The sequence below is a fragment of the Sarcophilus harrisii genome, chromosome 3 (genome assembly GCF_902635505.1).
Source record: "Sarcophilus harrisii chromosome 3, mSarHar1.11, whole genome shotgun sequence".
In the NCBI taxonomy this organism is placed as follows: Eukaryota; Metazoa; Chordata; class Mammalia; order Dasyuromorphia; family Dasyuridae; genus Sarcophilus; species Sarcophilus harrisii.
In genome coordinates, this window is record NC_045428.1 from 291,568,244 (window position 1) to 291,585,488 (window position 17,245).

The following is a 17,245-nucleotide window of genomic DNA, read 5'->3' on the forward strand; positions in this document are numbered from 1 at the left end:
CACACTCACATCTTACGGGCCGCACACGTTTTTAAGTAACTAGGTTCATGCTTAATACACCAGGAGTAGGGCCTTCCGGTACGGAGTAGGGCCTTCCGGTACGGAGTAAGGCCTTCCGGTACGGAGTAGCACAGAGTCACACTATCAACACGTGTTGGAAATTGAACTTGAATCTAGGTCGTCCGGGTCGGAGGTTGCTCGAGGGGGGTAGGAGCGGAGCGCTCCGCCAAGCCCGGGAACTCGGGAAGCGCCGACTGAAGCGTCGAGCAACTACAAGGTCCCCACCTCCACCCCCACTCCGCGACGCGGAGAGCAAAGGGCGCAGGCGCGGAGGGGAGCGGGCGGAGAGCAGAGGGCGCAGGCGCGGAGGGGAGCAGGCGGAGAGCAGAGGGCGCAGGCGCGGAGGGGAGCGGGCGGGCTGCCGGGAAGATGGCGGGAGCCGGGTTGCTGGCGTCAGCCGCAGCCTTGGTGCGGCCGAAGAGTTGGGACTGGGCTACCATCACCTTCGGCCTCGCCGCACTGCGCTCTCGAAGGATCGAGAGAACGCCCCGGAGGCTCCCAGGTCAGTGTCCGGAGGAGTGGTGGCTGCCGTGCTCTTTCTGGGCCTGACCCGCCTCAGGACTTTTTGCCGCCCTCAGTACTTCTTCCCCTCCCCCTTCTCCTCCTCCTTCCTTTCCCCTTTCCTTTCCTCATCCATCTCTTCCTTTTTTTTTCTCCCTTCCCCCCTCCCGCCCTTCCTTCGTTTCAGGAGTCTCACCTTAGTGTCCATTGAAATTTAAATCCCCAATACCACCCCGTCCTCTGACATTCCCTAATCATGTTTTCAGCACCGTAGCTTCCAAATATTTTTCCTCAAATTAGTCACAAAAAAAGAAGGGAGGGAGAGGGAAAGTGGCTGGAGCAGTAGGGATCGAGTAATTTGGGGAGGTACGGATTTTTTGTCCCAAAGTTTATAAATTGAGAAGAGTATTTTTTTTTCCCCGTGCTGTTAGCACCAGTTCATAGCCTGGGATCCAGGAGTCTGAATTTGACTTATTATTATTATTTTTTTTTTTTACATCAAGCACATTATTGGATATTTTGGAAGATTTTTAAAAAATTTTTCCAAATGTAAGCTGCTTATATTTTGTTTAAATAAAAAAATGTTGACATGTTAGCAATAATTTGAAATACTTTCCCAAGGTATCAATTTTTGTATTAAAAATGATAAGTTGGTCAGTACGTCTGGATTTACATCTTCCTCTTCACTTCGAGGAATCTCAAATTTATGGATACAGGACAATTTAGGCATCACGATCTGTTAGACACTTTTCCTAATCTTTTTAGTTGTTAGCACTCTCTTGCTCTTGAAATTATTCTCTGTTACTTTATGTTTACATGTATACATGTTGTTTTTCCCCCTAAGTAGAATGTAAGCTTCTATTCTCTATGACTTTATGTTTACATGTATACATGTTGTTTTTCCCCTAAGTAGAATGTAAGCTTCTATTCTCTATGACTTTATGTTTACATGTATACATGTTGTTTTTCCCCTAAGTAGAATGTAAGCTTCTATTCTCTATGACTTTATGTTTACATGTATACATTGTTTTTCCCCTAAGTAGAATGTAAGCTTCTATTCTCTATGACTTTATATTTATTTGTATACATGTTTTTCCCCTAAGTAGAATGTAAGCTTCTATTCTCTGTTACTTTATGTTTACTTGTATACATGTTGTTTTTCCCCTAAGTAGAATGTAAGCTTCTATTCTCTGTTACTTTATGTTTACTTGTATACATGTTGTTTTTCCCCTAAGTAGAATGTAAGCTTCTATTCTCTGTTACTTTATGTTTACTTGTATACATGTTGTTTTTCCCCTAAGTAGAATGTAAGCTTCTATTCTCTGTTACTTTATGTTTACTTGTATACATGTTGTTTTTCCCCTAAGTAGAATGTAAGCTTCTATTCTCTATGACTTTATGTTTACATGTATACATGTTGTTTTTCCCCTAAGTAGAATGTAAGCTTCTATTCTCTGTTACTTTATGTTTACTTGTATACATGTTGTTTTTCCCCTAAGTAGAATGTAAGCTTCTATTCTCTGTTACTTTATGTTTACATGTATACATGTTGTTTTTCCCCTAAGTAGAATGTAAGCTTCTATTCTCTATGACTTTATGTTTACATGTATACATGTTGTTTTTCCCTAAGTAGAATGTAAGCTTCTATTCTCTGTTCTTTATGTTTCTTGTATACATGTTGTTTTTTCCCCTAAGTGAATTAGCTTCTATTCCTTTATTTGTTTACATGTATAATTTTTTTCCCTAAGTAGAATTGCTTTTCTCTTGACTTTATGTTTCGGGCATGTTGTTTTCTAATGAATGGCTTCTTTCTCTTGACTTTTGTTTTAATGTATACATTTTTTTCCCCTAAGTAAATGTACCTTTCTCTTGACTTTATATTTACATGTATACATGTTGTTTTTCCCCTAAGTAGAATGTAAGCTTCTATTCTCTATGACTTTATATTTATTTGTATACATGTTTTTCCCCTAAGTAGAATGTAAGCTTCTGAGCAAGCATGGTTAAGTTTTTAGGTTTTGTTTTGTTTTAAAGGGGGCTGGGTATTTTCTAGGACTCATATACCTTGCCTGTTATTAAACACACTTAATAAATGTTTTTTGAATTAAATGGATTGTGTAATTTTTTTTTTTAATTTTGTGAATGGTATAGAAAGAATTGCTTAATGTATAAAAGATGAGCTACAATGTAGATAAAAGACATTTTTAATTTTGTCAGAGAAATTTTACTGACGTTCATTCAACAAAAGTTCTTTTGTGTCTGAATACTGAATTAGATCATATGGAAGAATAGAAAAGAAAGAGAAAATATAGGCCGTGTGCTTAAAACTTACAGTGGAGTTGATTTCCTAATCTATGTTTTTACTCTTGACATCATTCCTGAGGTCCACAAACACATTTCCAGTAAATCTACTGTGGTACAAGAGAAAGATCGCTGAACTTGGATTCACAAGATTTGGGTTCAAAATCTGCCTCTGATGCTTACTATTTTTGTGTTCTTAGGCAAGTATTTTAACTTCTCCAGGTCTCAGTTTCCACATATGTAAAATTCGGAAATTGAACTAGATGACCTCTAAGGGCTCTTTGCACTCTCTAGATCTATGAGCTTAACAGTTTCTATCTATATATCCTTACTGTAGCTCAAATTCATCATGTCTAAAACTGAAGTAATATCTCTCCCAAATTTCCTTTTTTCCCCCTTTCTATTAATAACACATCATCAATTGGGCTTGAAAATTTGATATTATCCTTTGTTGTTGTTAGTTCTTTTCAGTAATGTCTGACTCCATGACTCCTGTTGAGGTTTTCGTGGCAAAGACACTGGAATGAGTTGCCATATCCTTGGCCAGCATGTTTAACAGTTGAAGAAACTGAGGCAAACAGGATTAAGTAACTTTCCTATGGTCAGTAAGAATTTGAGGCTATATTTGAACACATGCATCTTCCTGACTTTAGGCTTTGATCTATATGCTACAACACCTAGCCATTAACCTTGATTTTTCTCTTCCATATTCTTTATATCCAGTAAGTTATCAAGCCCTTTTTACTTGAAACAATAAATTTAACACTCCAATTTGGTTCTTTACCACTGTACCTAGGCTGTCATTGCCTTTCACCTAGACTGTTGTACTTTCTTGGCATGTCTGATTTCCTCCAACCTATTTACCAATTGCAATACTTTTTATGTAATATTATCAAATTAATGTGTAACTTTGGTCAATAAACTATGCATTAATTTTAACAATATTTCTTGCTCAGAATCCTTACTGGATTCCCCCTTACTGAGTAGGTGACACACAAATTATGTAGGCTAACATTAGGTCCTCTACATTCTGGTTCTTTTCAGATATATTTCTCATAACCCTCATATTATTCTAAAGTCAAAATGAACTAATTGATGTTTCATGGAATGTGTGATACAAAACAGAAGTTATGTTTGTTAATTTTGAAGATATTTTGAGGCATTCTTAGGAAAGTGTGTCTGTACAAGGTAAAACATGATATTTCAATGTGTTTTTGCTTTTTTTAGTTTGCAGATGGAGGACAAATCTTTCTTACCTTAATCGACCAGACCTTCCAAATCTGGCATATAAGAAGCTAAAAGGCAAAACCCCAGGCGTTATTTTCATCCCAGGCTATCTTTCTAATATGAATGGGACAAAAGCAATGGCAATCGAAGAATTTTGCAAATCTCTAGGTCATGCCTATATAAGGTAGGAAATAGTTCAGAGAGAACATTGCTGTTATATAGGATAATGATGGCTATTTGGTTAGAATTAACCAGAATAAGATACAGCCAATCTTTTTATTTTGTTATTATTATAATAACAGCATAATTTTCATGTTGTAGATTTAGGATGCAATGATTTTACATTAATTTTAATCCTGCCATTTTGGAATTCCTAAAAGTTTGGATAGATTATGATAAATATAATAAAAAATATTTTTCAGTTAACCAAAACCCACCATCCTTTGTTTTCTCCCTTCCATTGAAAAAGAAAGAAAAATGAAACTTCCTGTATTGGCCCTGTCCAAAAAAAAAAAAAGGCAGTCTTCATTGAGTCCATGCCTCTGATAGAAGGTGGATAGTGTGTTTAATAATGATTCCTTTGAAATTATGGTTAGTTACTATATTGATCAGAGTTCTTAAGGTCTTTCAAACTTGATTATCTTCAAGTTAAGGCCATTATCTTTTCTTCATTTTCCACCTCCAAACCTTTTCTGACACAACTCCTCAGGCTTTGAAATAGATTCCGTATCTTACTATACTCAAGTCCCTTCCCAATACCCTAGCTCTCTTCCCAGTATCTATTTCCTGAAATTGTTCTTCCTATCCTTCAAGCCTAATTTAAGGGCTATATTCCCAATGAAGTTTTCCTTCTTCAACTTTTATCCCACCCCCAGAAGTGCTTTCTCTCCCCAAATTCTCCATATCATTTTGACTAAATTTAAACCATTATCTAAATTCATTCTCCTTTGTGTTATTTATTTATATTTTTCCCATTCAATTATAAACTACTTAAGGACAGGGTCTATGGAATCTCACATATTTTCTTACATTTTTGTTAATATATAGTAGTATTCCCCAACTGAACTACTTGGATGAATGGGTTGATTATTTGGAAAGCTAGTGAAAAATACATTTACATTAAGTAAATGTATTTTGGGGGAAAAAATACCCTGGACTAAAAATAGCAAATAGTGCTCCTAAAGGGTTTAATAGATTTATTCTCCAGTAAAGTAAACATTTCTTTTCTATTATTAACTTAGATGGTGCAATGCTCTTTTAAAAACTTTATTCTTGGAAGTTACAAAATTGTGCATAGACTTTGACCCATTACTAGGTCTGTACCTCAGAGATTAAAAAAAAAGGGAGGGGGGGAGGACTGATATTTACAAAAATATTTATATAACTTTTTATAATAGCAAAGAATTCGAAATTCTTGGGCATCAGGAGATGCTTAACAACTGGGAAATGCCGAGTAAGTTATGATATATGAATGCAATGAAATACTATTGTGCTACAAGAAATTATGAAAGAATAGTTTCAGAGGAACCCGGGAAGATTTGTGTGAATGATAACAAACTGAAGTGAACAAAAACAGAAGAACAATTTGTACAAAAGATAGTGGCAAGAGAAAGCTAGTTGCTACCAAATTGGGCTTTTAAAGCTAGTGTCAGGAATTTATCCTTTGTATGGTAGGAATTGGAGAACCATTGAAGATTTTGGAATGTAAGAATGGCATTGTCAGATAGCAGTGCATTAGGAAGATTTTTTTTTTAAAGACAGAATCCTGATGATTGGACTGAAAAAGAAATGGACTGGCAACAAGAAGATAGCTAGGATATTGTAATAACTTGCATGAAAAAATGAGAGCCTGAACTGTGATGATTTCAATAGAACTCGAGAGGATGTGGATATAACAGAGTTTCAGGTAAAATTAGAAGGATTTAAGCAAACAGTTATTTGACATCTATGTTCCAGGCATTTGTTTAAATATTGGGACTATAAAGCAAGGAAAAAAAAAGACAAAATTCCTGCCGTGAAGGAGGCAGTGTTTGGGGAAACCATGCATATGAAAATAGAGAGCAATGCCTGAGCTTACAAACCTGAGTGATTGGGAAAATGCATTATGAGTATTTAAGTTTTGAATATGTTGCGTTTAAATATCTCTAATGCAGTTTAGATACAGATAGTTGGAAATAGAGAAATATAGTGCTGAGAAGAGACTGGGAAAATATATAGATTTGAATCATCTCTGTAGGAATGGTAATTGAAACCGGAGAATGAGTGAGATCACACTAAGAAAGAATAGTTACATTTAATGATCTCTCATTTTGGCACCTTTTTGGCTAATTAATTAAGTTATTGTGCAGGCATCAGAGTTATTCACATATTAAAGAAATGGTAATCCAAAGCCTGCTATGCTACAAATTTCATGGGGGTAAATTTAACTAACATTCACATAAACATTTTGGAACAAGTTACATTTTTGTCTGACACAGATAATTGCAGATATACATATATACATCTCTCTCTCTCTCTCTCTCTCTCTCTCTCTCTCTCTCTATATATATATATATATATATATATACACACACACAAATATATATATTTGTGTATATTATATATACATATATACTTGTGTATATGTGTATGGCAGACATATAACCTTCAGAATTTTTCATTATATTTGGTTATTTTGAGAATCAGAACAAGTTATTTTAGAAACTAAATTGAGAATTATATTAATCTGCTTTCTTTTATGAAACTAACCAAAAAAGGCTATATTTCTGATTTTTGAAAATCAACTGTTTTAAGATATATTCTCAAAACCCTGTGCTCTGAGTATTCATATAGTGCTAAATTGTAAGACATATAATTATGAAACATAGTGTCTGTATATGAAAAACAAATTACAAATGAAAGTAATAGTAAGAAGGCTCACTGCAGTCAGATGACCTAGTTTCAAATCCTGGCTCTGACACCTACTGGCTATTTGACCTTGAGCAAGCTACTTTTCATCTCTAGCCATCAGTAATCTAATTTATAAAATGAGAGTTGAACTAGATCTCTGAAGTCTCTTCCAGCTCTAAAATGCTTCTATTATGATAAAATATACTCTTGTAAAGTGAAAATAGGATACAGAGATAGCTCTGTATGTATATGTAATATGTAAATAAGTGCTACAAGAAAAATTATAAAGGAGATATAAAAGGAAGAGCACTTATTTAAGAAGACACACCTGAGTTTTTATGCATAGCTTTACCACTAAGTGGTTGTGTGACCTCTGGCAAAATTATGTAACTTTTCTGGACCTCAGAATTCCCACAACCCTGAAAATCAAGAAATACAATACTGTATGATCTGGAAAATCCTTTTACCTCTTAGATTGTGTGATTCTAGCATTGTTGAATGGACCAGATTAAATGCTCAATTACTACAAGGAATAGTAGAGAATTGAGGAATGAAATCATAACTGGAGATTTTACAGAAGAATCCTAATGGAGAGATTTTAAAGAGTGAATCAGATTTGGATAAGTTGTGAATAAAAGGGAAAAGCAATAGAAGCAAAAGGGACAAGGATGTCAAATTTATTTCTTGACTTAATCATTCCCTCAAACTTTTGTCATTATATCTGTGGATAGAATAACACTGATGAAGACTGAGTCAAAAGTTAATATTTCTACAGTGCTGTTATTTTAAGTTCTGAATATATATGTTGACTAATATTGTCATATAGGACAACATAAAATATAATTGTTGGCAAAGGAAAAGCTATAAAGCTTGTGACATTTGAGTTATATACATTTTTATAATTACTTTTTGTTCATTTATCTCTGTTTCTCATTCCAAAGTCTTAATCATCAATATGCAAAAATGTACAAAAGATTTTCATTGTGAATTAACCTGCTTTTTAAAAAATACATTGTTGGTGCCTTTTTTTTTTTTAATCAGAATTATGTCTTGGAGTCTCCTCTCCACTAACCTCCAAAAGTTAAACAACATTACAGTAACTATGTCTATAACATGAAGAGTGCTATCCCTAATCCCCATCTTCTCTACTGAAAAAAAGGAAAGATGTATCACTCTCTGTTCTCTTGAACTATTTTGGGGTTTCCATTTTCTCAGAGGCTTAGCTTCTTTTTAGGGATCTTTTCAGATACATCACATTACACTTTGCTTCCTAAGTTCCTAGACCTAACATTAGAAAGGACCTCAGAAGTTATCCAATCCAACCCATTCATTTTTACAGTTAAGGTAACTGAGGTCCAAAGAGACATTTAATTCAGATGCTTTGACTTTCTTTTCTACTAAATCCTACAAATTTTTCCTGGTTTCTCTGCATCATCCTTCATATTTGCATTTCTTGTTACACAATAATATTTTTTGTTAGATTCATTTATCACAGTTTGTTTAGCCATTCCCAAATAGTTGAGCAGCCACTTCATGACCACTTGTTTGCCACCATAAAAAATGGTGTTTTGCATATTTTGATGTAGATTGGACTTTAGATTTCCCTCCACCCCATCATTGGGACTAGTGGATTAAAAGATGTGAATAGTTGAATCACTTTTCTTCCATATTTCTGAATTGATAACTAATTTGCAATTCTACCAAAAGTGTATTACTTTCCTGTTTTCTTCTAGCCCCTTCAACATTGATTATTTCTGAATTTTATTAGCTTTTCTAATTTTATGAATAAAGTGAAACATCAGATCTTTTTAACATATGTTTATCTTAGCATTAGTGATGCTAACGTATTCATTTGATTATTTAAAGTTTTGAAAATTGGTTACATTCTTTTAAGACATAGATATCGAGCTCTTTATAAAGAATAATATAATGTAAGTTGTTTTTCCTCATTACTACAGTTTTTCCTTTCAGAGTTAATTTATTCATGGAAAAATTTTTTTAAATCTTATGTAAATGTTAATTAGATATAATCACTTTGGTAGCCTCTGAGGTCCCTTTTACTCAGGCATTGGTATTACTGCAGACATGTCAACTCATGTATTTTACAACTATGTCCAACTCATAATACAGAAAAAAATACAGTTTATACCATAGTAAATACATAAGTGAGAGAAAAGGACTAAAAAGAAGAAATTTTTTGTTTCTCTCTTTTTTTTTTTTCTCCTGGATAATGAGAACAAATCTATTCAAGGTTGTTTTGGCACTGGGAATACAAAAGAAGTGAGGGAGTCTTTGCCCTTCAGAGAAGTCTATGTTGATCTTTGATTCAGCAGTTACAAGAATGGTCTGTTAGGTTGTCCTAAAGAACATGCCACTGTATCTACTCGACCTTTCAGAAGAAAGCTTTCTTTTGCTCATCTGCCCCTTTAAAGAATTTTTGCTTGAAAACAAGTCAGAATAAATCTTGGTTAAGTTCATATTCCAACACTATTTCACCCATTCATAAAAATTACCCTGAATAATTATAAAAAAGCCAAATTATGATATGTACACATATATTGTATTTAAGATACACTTTAACGTGTATGAAACTGCCTGCCATCTAGGGAAGGGGGTGGAAGGAAGGAAGGGAAAAGTTGGAACAGAAGTGATTTGCAAGGGTCAGTGTTGAAAAATTACCCATCCATATGTTCTGTCAATAAAAAGCTATAATTAAAAAAAAAAGCCAAATTATGTTCATTTCATTGTGTTTTACTTTCTAGGTCAAATAGGTAATGAGAAGTTTTGTAATACAATTAAAAGATTTCTGCTATTAAAAGACTGATTCTGTTTTTTAAAACCATTTAGAATACATCATTTTCTTACTTTTTGAGATAAATTATATCTTACTAGAATAAGCAGCCAAAAGTTGTTAATTGTTCAGGTTATGCCTAACATTTTTGATCCTCTTCTGCCATCATAACTATACATTAAAAGATTCTAATCACAAACTTCAAGATTCCTGCCCTGCCAACTTGATATTTTCCTATTTGAATTGCCTTACTTCTTTATTCTTTTTTTTTTTTTTTTTTTTACCAATATATAACCCTAATGTCATTAAAAACTATAAGATTGCATTTCTTTGTAAATGTTCTATTAAAACAATCTAGTTTTGAACATTTCTGATTTTAGTAATCCTATAGTTTGATTCTTTATGTTTGTATATATTTTTCCTAGGGTTCCATGGTTATTTAATACCTAGTTTATAAATTTGTATATTGTCAGGTAGCAATTAAGAGATTTTTATCATCTCTATTCAGGATGCTATCTATGCCAGAATCAGACCTTTCCTAGAATAAGTTCTCCAAAAGAGAGGAGTGTGATCTTGACCTACTTGACTATTAAACAGCATAGTCTTCAACATCTTTGGTACAAATAGTTAGAAATAGGACTATTGTATAAATTGGTTATATTTTCATATTATTTCCCAATTAAAAATAAATTACGATAAGCAGTGTTAGCTACTTCCCCCAAGTAGTGTATTGTATTTTGTTCATAATGAATAGTCCATAAAAAGAATGAATTATCCTAGAAAACTGTAGCAAAATGGAAAATAGCCAATACTGTTCTTAAAAACCTGTTCATAATACCAAGGGAAGTTAAACGCTTGATTATCCCCTGTAATTTTTTTAAATTTTAGGCTATCTTCTCAATGATGTTCAAACATCTTGGGCCTTTTTCCTTCCACCTAACCATTTTATATAACTCAAGAAATGTAAGGTAATTTATAAACAATTCCTTTATCTAACATGGTAAGAAATTTTGTGTAAGTAAATATTCAGATTAATTATCCTTCAGGTGACCAAAATTCAATTCAGACATTTTGATGCGAATCCACAATACTTAGTTGTATTTTTAAACACAAAACACTGAAACATAATTTAACATTTTTTATGACTTAGATCTTTTGACTAATTATTAGGAATCAGGTGTTTTCTTGCTGTTATAATATATCTGGCTTATACTGTTTTAACCAGACTGGTTGCTCCCAGGACCCATACTCTAGTATTAATAATGACTTTAATAGGTTAATTTATGGAAAGCAATTTGCATGTAAATTTATAGATAATTTATGTATAAAATTATATAGCTTAAACTATCCTCAGTTTTTTCTCAGCTCTACTTAAAAAAGCTTTTCTATCCAAATGTAATTAAGGATGGTAAGGTAGCATTTTGATTCCTGGAAAATATTTTTCTCATTTATATTTAATAACTTATTCTTCAATTGTTATTAAATATAAATAGGATACTTTATATCCTTAGTTCATATTATGTATGCATATTACTACAAATATATGATCTCTTTTTACTTTTAGTTCCTTGTTTTCCCCATACATATATCTCTAGTCATTTAAGGCCTACATAACCTAGTAACTGTCCATGTGTAGCTAGAGAGTCCAAAAAATGACTAAAATTTCCAGTCTGTTACTAGGAGAAGGTGGTGCCATTTACAGAAACAGACTTTGGAGGAAGATGTTGAGTTTGGGTGTAGCCTTACTGACCTTCACTGTTTAAAGGCAATACACAAAAAGGCAGTAATTTAAAGGCAATAAATACTCACTTTAAATAAAGAACTGGTGGGAAAACAAAGAACCCTAAAAGAGATTTAATGTAAGTTTTGCTTTATGGAATTTAATAAATTTTATTTCATAAACTATAAGTATCAAAAAGCTTGGGATTTTGATGATAAACTTCTATTGGAATGAGATTCTTATTTTCTACTCCAAGATCTTAGTACTTGTTCACGCAAGTAAACCAAAATTCCTTATTTCTGTTTTTAGGAATAAATGAATAATTTTTTTTTCTTCAGCAGCATATATGCCAAGATAGGAATAAATGGATGCCAGCACCTACTTCTTTCTATGTTTTGTAGTCTGTAGAAAGACAGAAACATATATATTGATATATATCTATACATACATACACACATATATTCACGCATACACAGCCCATGTAGATGAATTCAGCAAGAAATTCACAAATAAGAAAATCAGTAAACCTTTTTCTCTTTTGGAAAAATAAATAAATAATAGTTCTTAAGGCCCCAAGCACCTCTACCACACCTCCAAAATAATTGTGTTTAAGAGTTTTATTATTTGTCCACATTGTATGCGAATTGGAATAATCTACAACTTATATGGAATCTTAAGAATGCCTGGGTTTTTACATGTTTAAGTAATGTCAGCATATTACTTGAACATTTTATATACCTTTGGTTTATAGAACTCAGTATCTTGTCAGATGTTTGTGGGAGAAAAAATTCTGTCCCTTTTCCCTATATTTTATATCTGTTTAGGTTGCCTATTTTGAAAAGAGAAAAGAACCTGATTTGACCATTGTAAAGATAAATACAAAGTATCATTTTATTTTGTTTAGATCAAAATTTATTTTTTTAAACATCTCAAATCTTATGTATCTTTGTATATTACTGGCAAATTATCTTTGTACTTGCATTATAGAATATGAAGGGGGAAAGAGAATGTTATCTGTGCTTTTTGGTAATCAAGGTAATAAAAAATTCTCTACACATTTTGTTATTTTAGAGGTTTGATTTTACACATTTTCTTATTTTGCAGATTTGATTATGCAGGATGTGGAAATTCAGGTGGCAATTTTGAAGAATGTACATTGGGGAAATGGAGAAAAGATGTTCTCTCTATAATTGATGATGTAGCAGAAGGACCTCAGGTTATTTTAAGTGATTAAGTGTTGACATCAGATAATAAGTTAAATTCTTGATATATGCTTTAAAAGGGGAAGAGACAAAAGACAAAATTTTGCAACTTGACTTAAAAAAAAAAGTATTGCTACAGTTTTCTTTCTCTGATTAATGATTTAAAATTTTTTTTCCATACAGTAATTCTTTATATTGTAATAATAATAGCTCATGTTTACATAGTTCTTTTCAGCTTTATAAATCATTTTTCATATATTAACTTATTTGAGCCTTACATTAGCTTTTTGATACTACTTAGTATTGTTATTGTAGATTTACACATCAGGAAACTGAAGTTCAAAGAAACTGAGTCCGATGACCTCAGGGAATAAATGTTGAAGTCATGTTCTAGCACCCAGTCCTAATTTATCCTTCTGATTTTCAACCATTTATGGAGAGTTAGTTCTTCAACTGTACATCCTCCCAAATATATCAGTGGCCCATAGTTTAGAATCAGAGACAATCATTATGTAAAGTATTAATTTTGTGGATTTCAGTGTCCTATTTTAAAATAAATATTTTTATTTCTAGATATTGGTTGGATCTAGCTTGGGTGGCTGGCTAATGCTTCATGCTGCAATTGCACGCCCAGTGAAGGTAGCGGCTCTCATTGGCATAGCTACAGCAGCAGATAGTGTGGTAGCAAAATTTAATCAACTTTCTGTTGAGGTAAGTAGAGAAAGAGAAAAAAAAGGAGAGAAACAGAGAGAGAGAGACAGAGAGAGAGAGTGAAAGAGAGAGAGAGAGAGAGTGTGTGTGTGTGTGTGTGTGTTAAGTAAAACAAGAGAGAGGCCTCTAAAAACATGCTTATTAAAGACTATGACTTTTTATATATATATTTTTAAGTCCCTTTCTTGCCTTCTCATGAATAGTCCATTAGTTATTGCCATCTCTTACTTCAAGATTCACTTCATTTTCCTTTCTTATTTCTTCAAAAACTTTCTACTAGATTTTTGTCTTGAGCCATTCATGGCCACTTTCTCAAATTGCTTCCATAGTATGTGTCTTTCTTTACTAATCACATTACTTTATTTTGCCCATATCTTTTGTGATCTTTTGCACCTGTCCATTTTTGTTCTTTTGATTTCACCCTTGCTTGTTGCTTAAACATTCATTAACTGATTTGGTTTGTTTTTTTCCACTTATCTTTTTTATGTTTTATGATGCTAAATGGGTTTAGTTTAGTACTTACACAAATTTGTGGCAGAGATAAAATGTCTGAAAGAACAGTTGATAAATCTATCATACATTGTTCTAAGACATCTGTTTGAGGGCACTACAAGCTACAGAAATAAAAACAAAGTGGAGATTAGAGGTCTACATAATTTTACAACTCTGAGGCAGGCAAATGAAAATTTCTGCCCTAAATGTTAAGTTACAAGTGACAACACTTTCCTTTTAGGCCAAGGGTCGGCAGCCTTGGTTGTATTTAGATATATTACTATTATATAAGAAGATTCAAAGAGAAAGAAAAGAAAAAGGTGAAAGTGGTATCATAAGTATTTTCCGCAGGTCTCATGCCATTACTTTATTAATGCTCATTTTCTCTTCAGTTAGATTGCTGCATCAATTATGACCACAATTTTTTTGAAACCAAATTTCTCTTACTTCCCATTTCAACTAATTCTAAACTTCTCTCTGTACCCTCCCTCTTAAATGTTTCTTAAGAAATTTTGCAGGACTTTAATTTATATATGAGAGACTCCTTGTTGGGGAACAACTTTTAAGTCTATTTCATTTTACTGAATTGAATTTTTTTTGATAGTCAATTAGGAAGTATTTAAGGACCTATTAAGTGCTAGGCTATGTGCTAGACACTGATAAGCAGCAAATAATAAACATTGGGTAACTACAAAAATATAATCCACTGTATAGCTAATCAGCTTCTTAAACTTTTTCCACTAGCAATCCCTTTTTGCCCAAGAAATTTTTATGTGACCCCAGGTGTTTAGGCATATAAAATAACTATACAAATTAGACATTTACCAATAATAAATCATAGAAAATTTTATTTTAAAACAATTTTTGGTATAATTTTATCATTTATAAAAGATGAAAGCAAACTGGCATATTAATGAGATGTATGTAAGTATTTATCTTTAAATAATTAAATTTTGGCAGAATATTTGATATTTTTTATTATTGCCAAATTTTTTATGACCCCCACATTCAGTTATGTAGGGTTGTGACTTAACAGTTTAAGAAGCTTTGTTGTAGAAAATAAGATTTGAAAGCCTGCCTCTTCCCTTCTGATATTTTTGTCTATAATACTTGAATTAGTCATATATTTTAAGGATTTTCTAAAGATGAGAAAGTAGGCTTATTGATTAATATTTATTTCCTTTAATATTAATATTTGGGGAGTATGGATTTTTCCCATTATTTAATTTAAATGATCCCTTTTTAAAATATCTTTAAAAATGCTTAGAATTAGGAAAAGTAGAAGCCATAGTTATAACTTCAACTTGAGATTTAATACATTGATCAAAATGACATAAGCATCTAAGTTGCATTTGCATAACCTGCCTGCAATATATTAGGTATTTAATAAGAGAATCAATAAAGCATTTATAAAGTGCTTACTATTTATGCAACACTGTGCTGAGTTCTAGAGATACAAATTGAAAATCAAGGAAGTCATTCTAATAAGGGAGACAACACATATTGAAAGTTTCGGCTGCAGATCAGATAGAAAAGTCCCACCATCCTTAGAGGGAAATAGCAAAGAAATGTCAACTTTCCATTAATATAATTTCCACTAATAAATCATCAGCTTCTAAAGTTGAACTCTTTGTTGGTATCATAGACTTTTTGTGGGTTCTCAGAAGTTGTGGCTGTAGTACCTATTGTAGGGGCAGTGACAATATTGGGTATTTTCCTAGGATGGTAGCTGAGGGTATTGGGCTGGAAGCGATGCTATTCCCATTGCTCTTGGGCTCATCCTGCCTTGTATTGTAACTATTTGTGTGTGTGTGTGTGTGTGTATCTTATTCCTCTACTCAAGTATCTCCTTCTTGAGGATGGGAAACTCATCTTACTCATTCTTTATATTCCTTATGGATAGTGAAAAATGTATTTTGAAATTAAGCTGATTTTTTTTCCCCTGAACTTTTCACTGTATATAGCTACTACTAGTTTGAGATTTTGTTCTTTGTTTTATTCTTAAATTAGGTTACAGTAACAAAATATTTGAATTTGAAATACTAAAATACTAAAATGATGATACTTTAGTTGTGTTTTCTCTTTTCTCAGTCTTTGCATTTTGTTAACAATGGGATGTAAACATAAAAGCATATTTTAAAGTCTTGACTTTTCCCAACAGGCAAAAAAAGAGATAGAAGTGAAAGGTGTATGGAAGGTGCCAACAAAATACAGTGATGATGGATTTTATGTCTTTCACTACAGTTTCATTAAAGAAGCAAAACTCCACTGCTTATTACATGGCCCTATCCCTGTGATGTGCCCTGTAAGATTGCTACATGGCATGAAGGATGATGTCATTCCATGGCAAACCTCCATGCATGTTGCTAACCGTGTGATCAGCACAGATGTAGATGTCATCCTCCGTAAAAATAGTGATCATCGAATGAAGGAGAAGGACGACATCAAACTTCTTGTGTACACCATTGATGATTTAATTGATAAGATTAGCACCTCAAATTGAATTTATGGTGGCACAAATACATACTTTATAGTGTGGTTGATCAAAATCCCCCATATTGTAAATACACTGAGACTTTTCTTAATGCTACATTTGCACAGATGGTAGATATTGTGAATAAAGTATAGGTTGCTTTTGGAAATCTTTCTCTTTCCTTCCCTTCTAGTTTTTTTTTTTTTTTTTCATTACAATGTTTCCTACACTCTTTTATACCAAGAAATTGTGTTGACTGTGCCAACTGTTATATTTGGTTAGTGCTTCTTGAATTGTAAAATAAAGCATAGTTTTTCATTTAGTACCATTAAATATGAAGATTTGTGAAATAATTGTAATAGTTTTGTGTTCAGGTATATAAATTCACAAAATATATCAGAATTGTTCAGTGAAATTAAAATTTGAAAAAGTCTGATAATAATAAAGTTCAAAATGTAAAAGATTGTGGCTTTTATGAAATATGTTATTGATAGATCCTATAAAATATTTTAAATTAAGTTTATCAGAAAATTACTCCAAGTACCTTCATGTGAATTAAGTATTAAGTTTACAAACTTTGTTTTATTTAGAAGTTATGTTTAAACTTACTTCAAAATTTCCAGGAGCCATTATTTTATTCATGTGTGTACTTAAAAGTAGGCCAATGCATATTGTAATCCTTCCATGCTTTCATGCATGAATTCTTAAAATTAAAGAGTTCCGTATCTGAATAAACCTTACCATGTTTAATTTGGCCAATTTATTGCTAGACTGCAGTAGATAACTTTTCAGGCTTACCTTTCAATGACATAGCCTTTAAGAATCCTTAGTCACTTCCACATTAACAAGTTTGTAAAGCTTGAAAGATAAGACTGTTT

The 17,245-nt window shown here is 32.7% G+C and overlaps 1 protein-coding gene across 1 annotated transcript; it reads left to right on the forward strand.

Moving 5' to 3' along the window:
* The first annotated feature begins 376 nt into the window (after positions 1-376).
* ABHD10 (abhydrolase domain containing 10) lies at positions 377-16,821 on the forward strand. Its single transcript, XM_012544514.2, has 5 exons — positions 377-562; positions 4,090-4,273; positions 12,594-12,705; positions 13,265-13,402; positions 16,056-16,821. The coding sequence occupies exons 1-5, from the start codon at positions 430-432 to the stop codon at positions 16,395-16,397; spliced, it is 909 nt and encodes a 302-aa protein (XP_012399968.1). The 5' UTR covers positions 377-429; the 3' UTR covers positions 16,398-16,821.
* Positions 16,822-17,245: the final 424 nt, after the last annotated feature.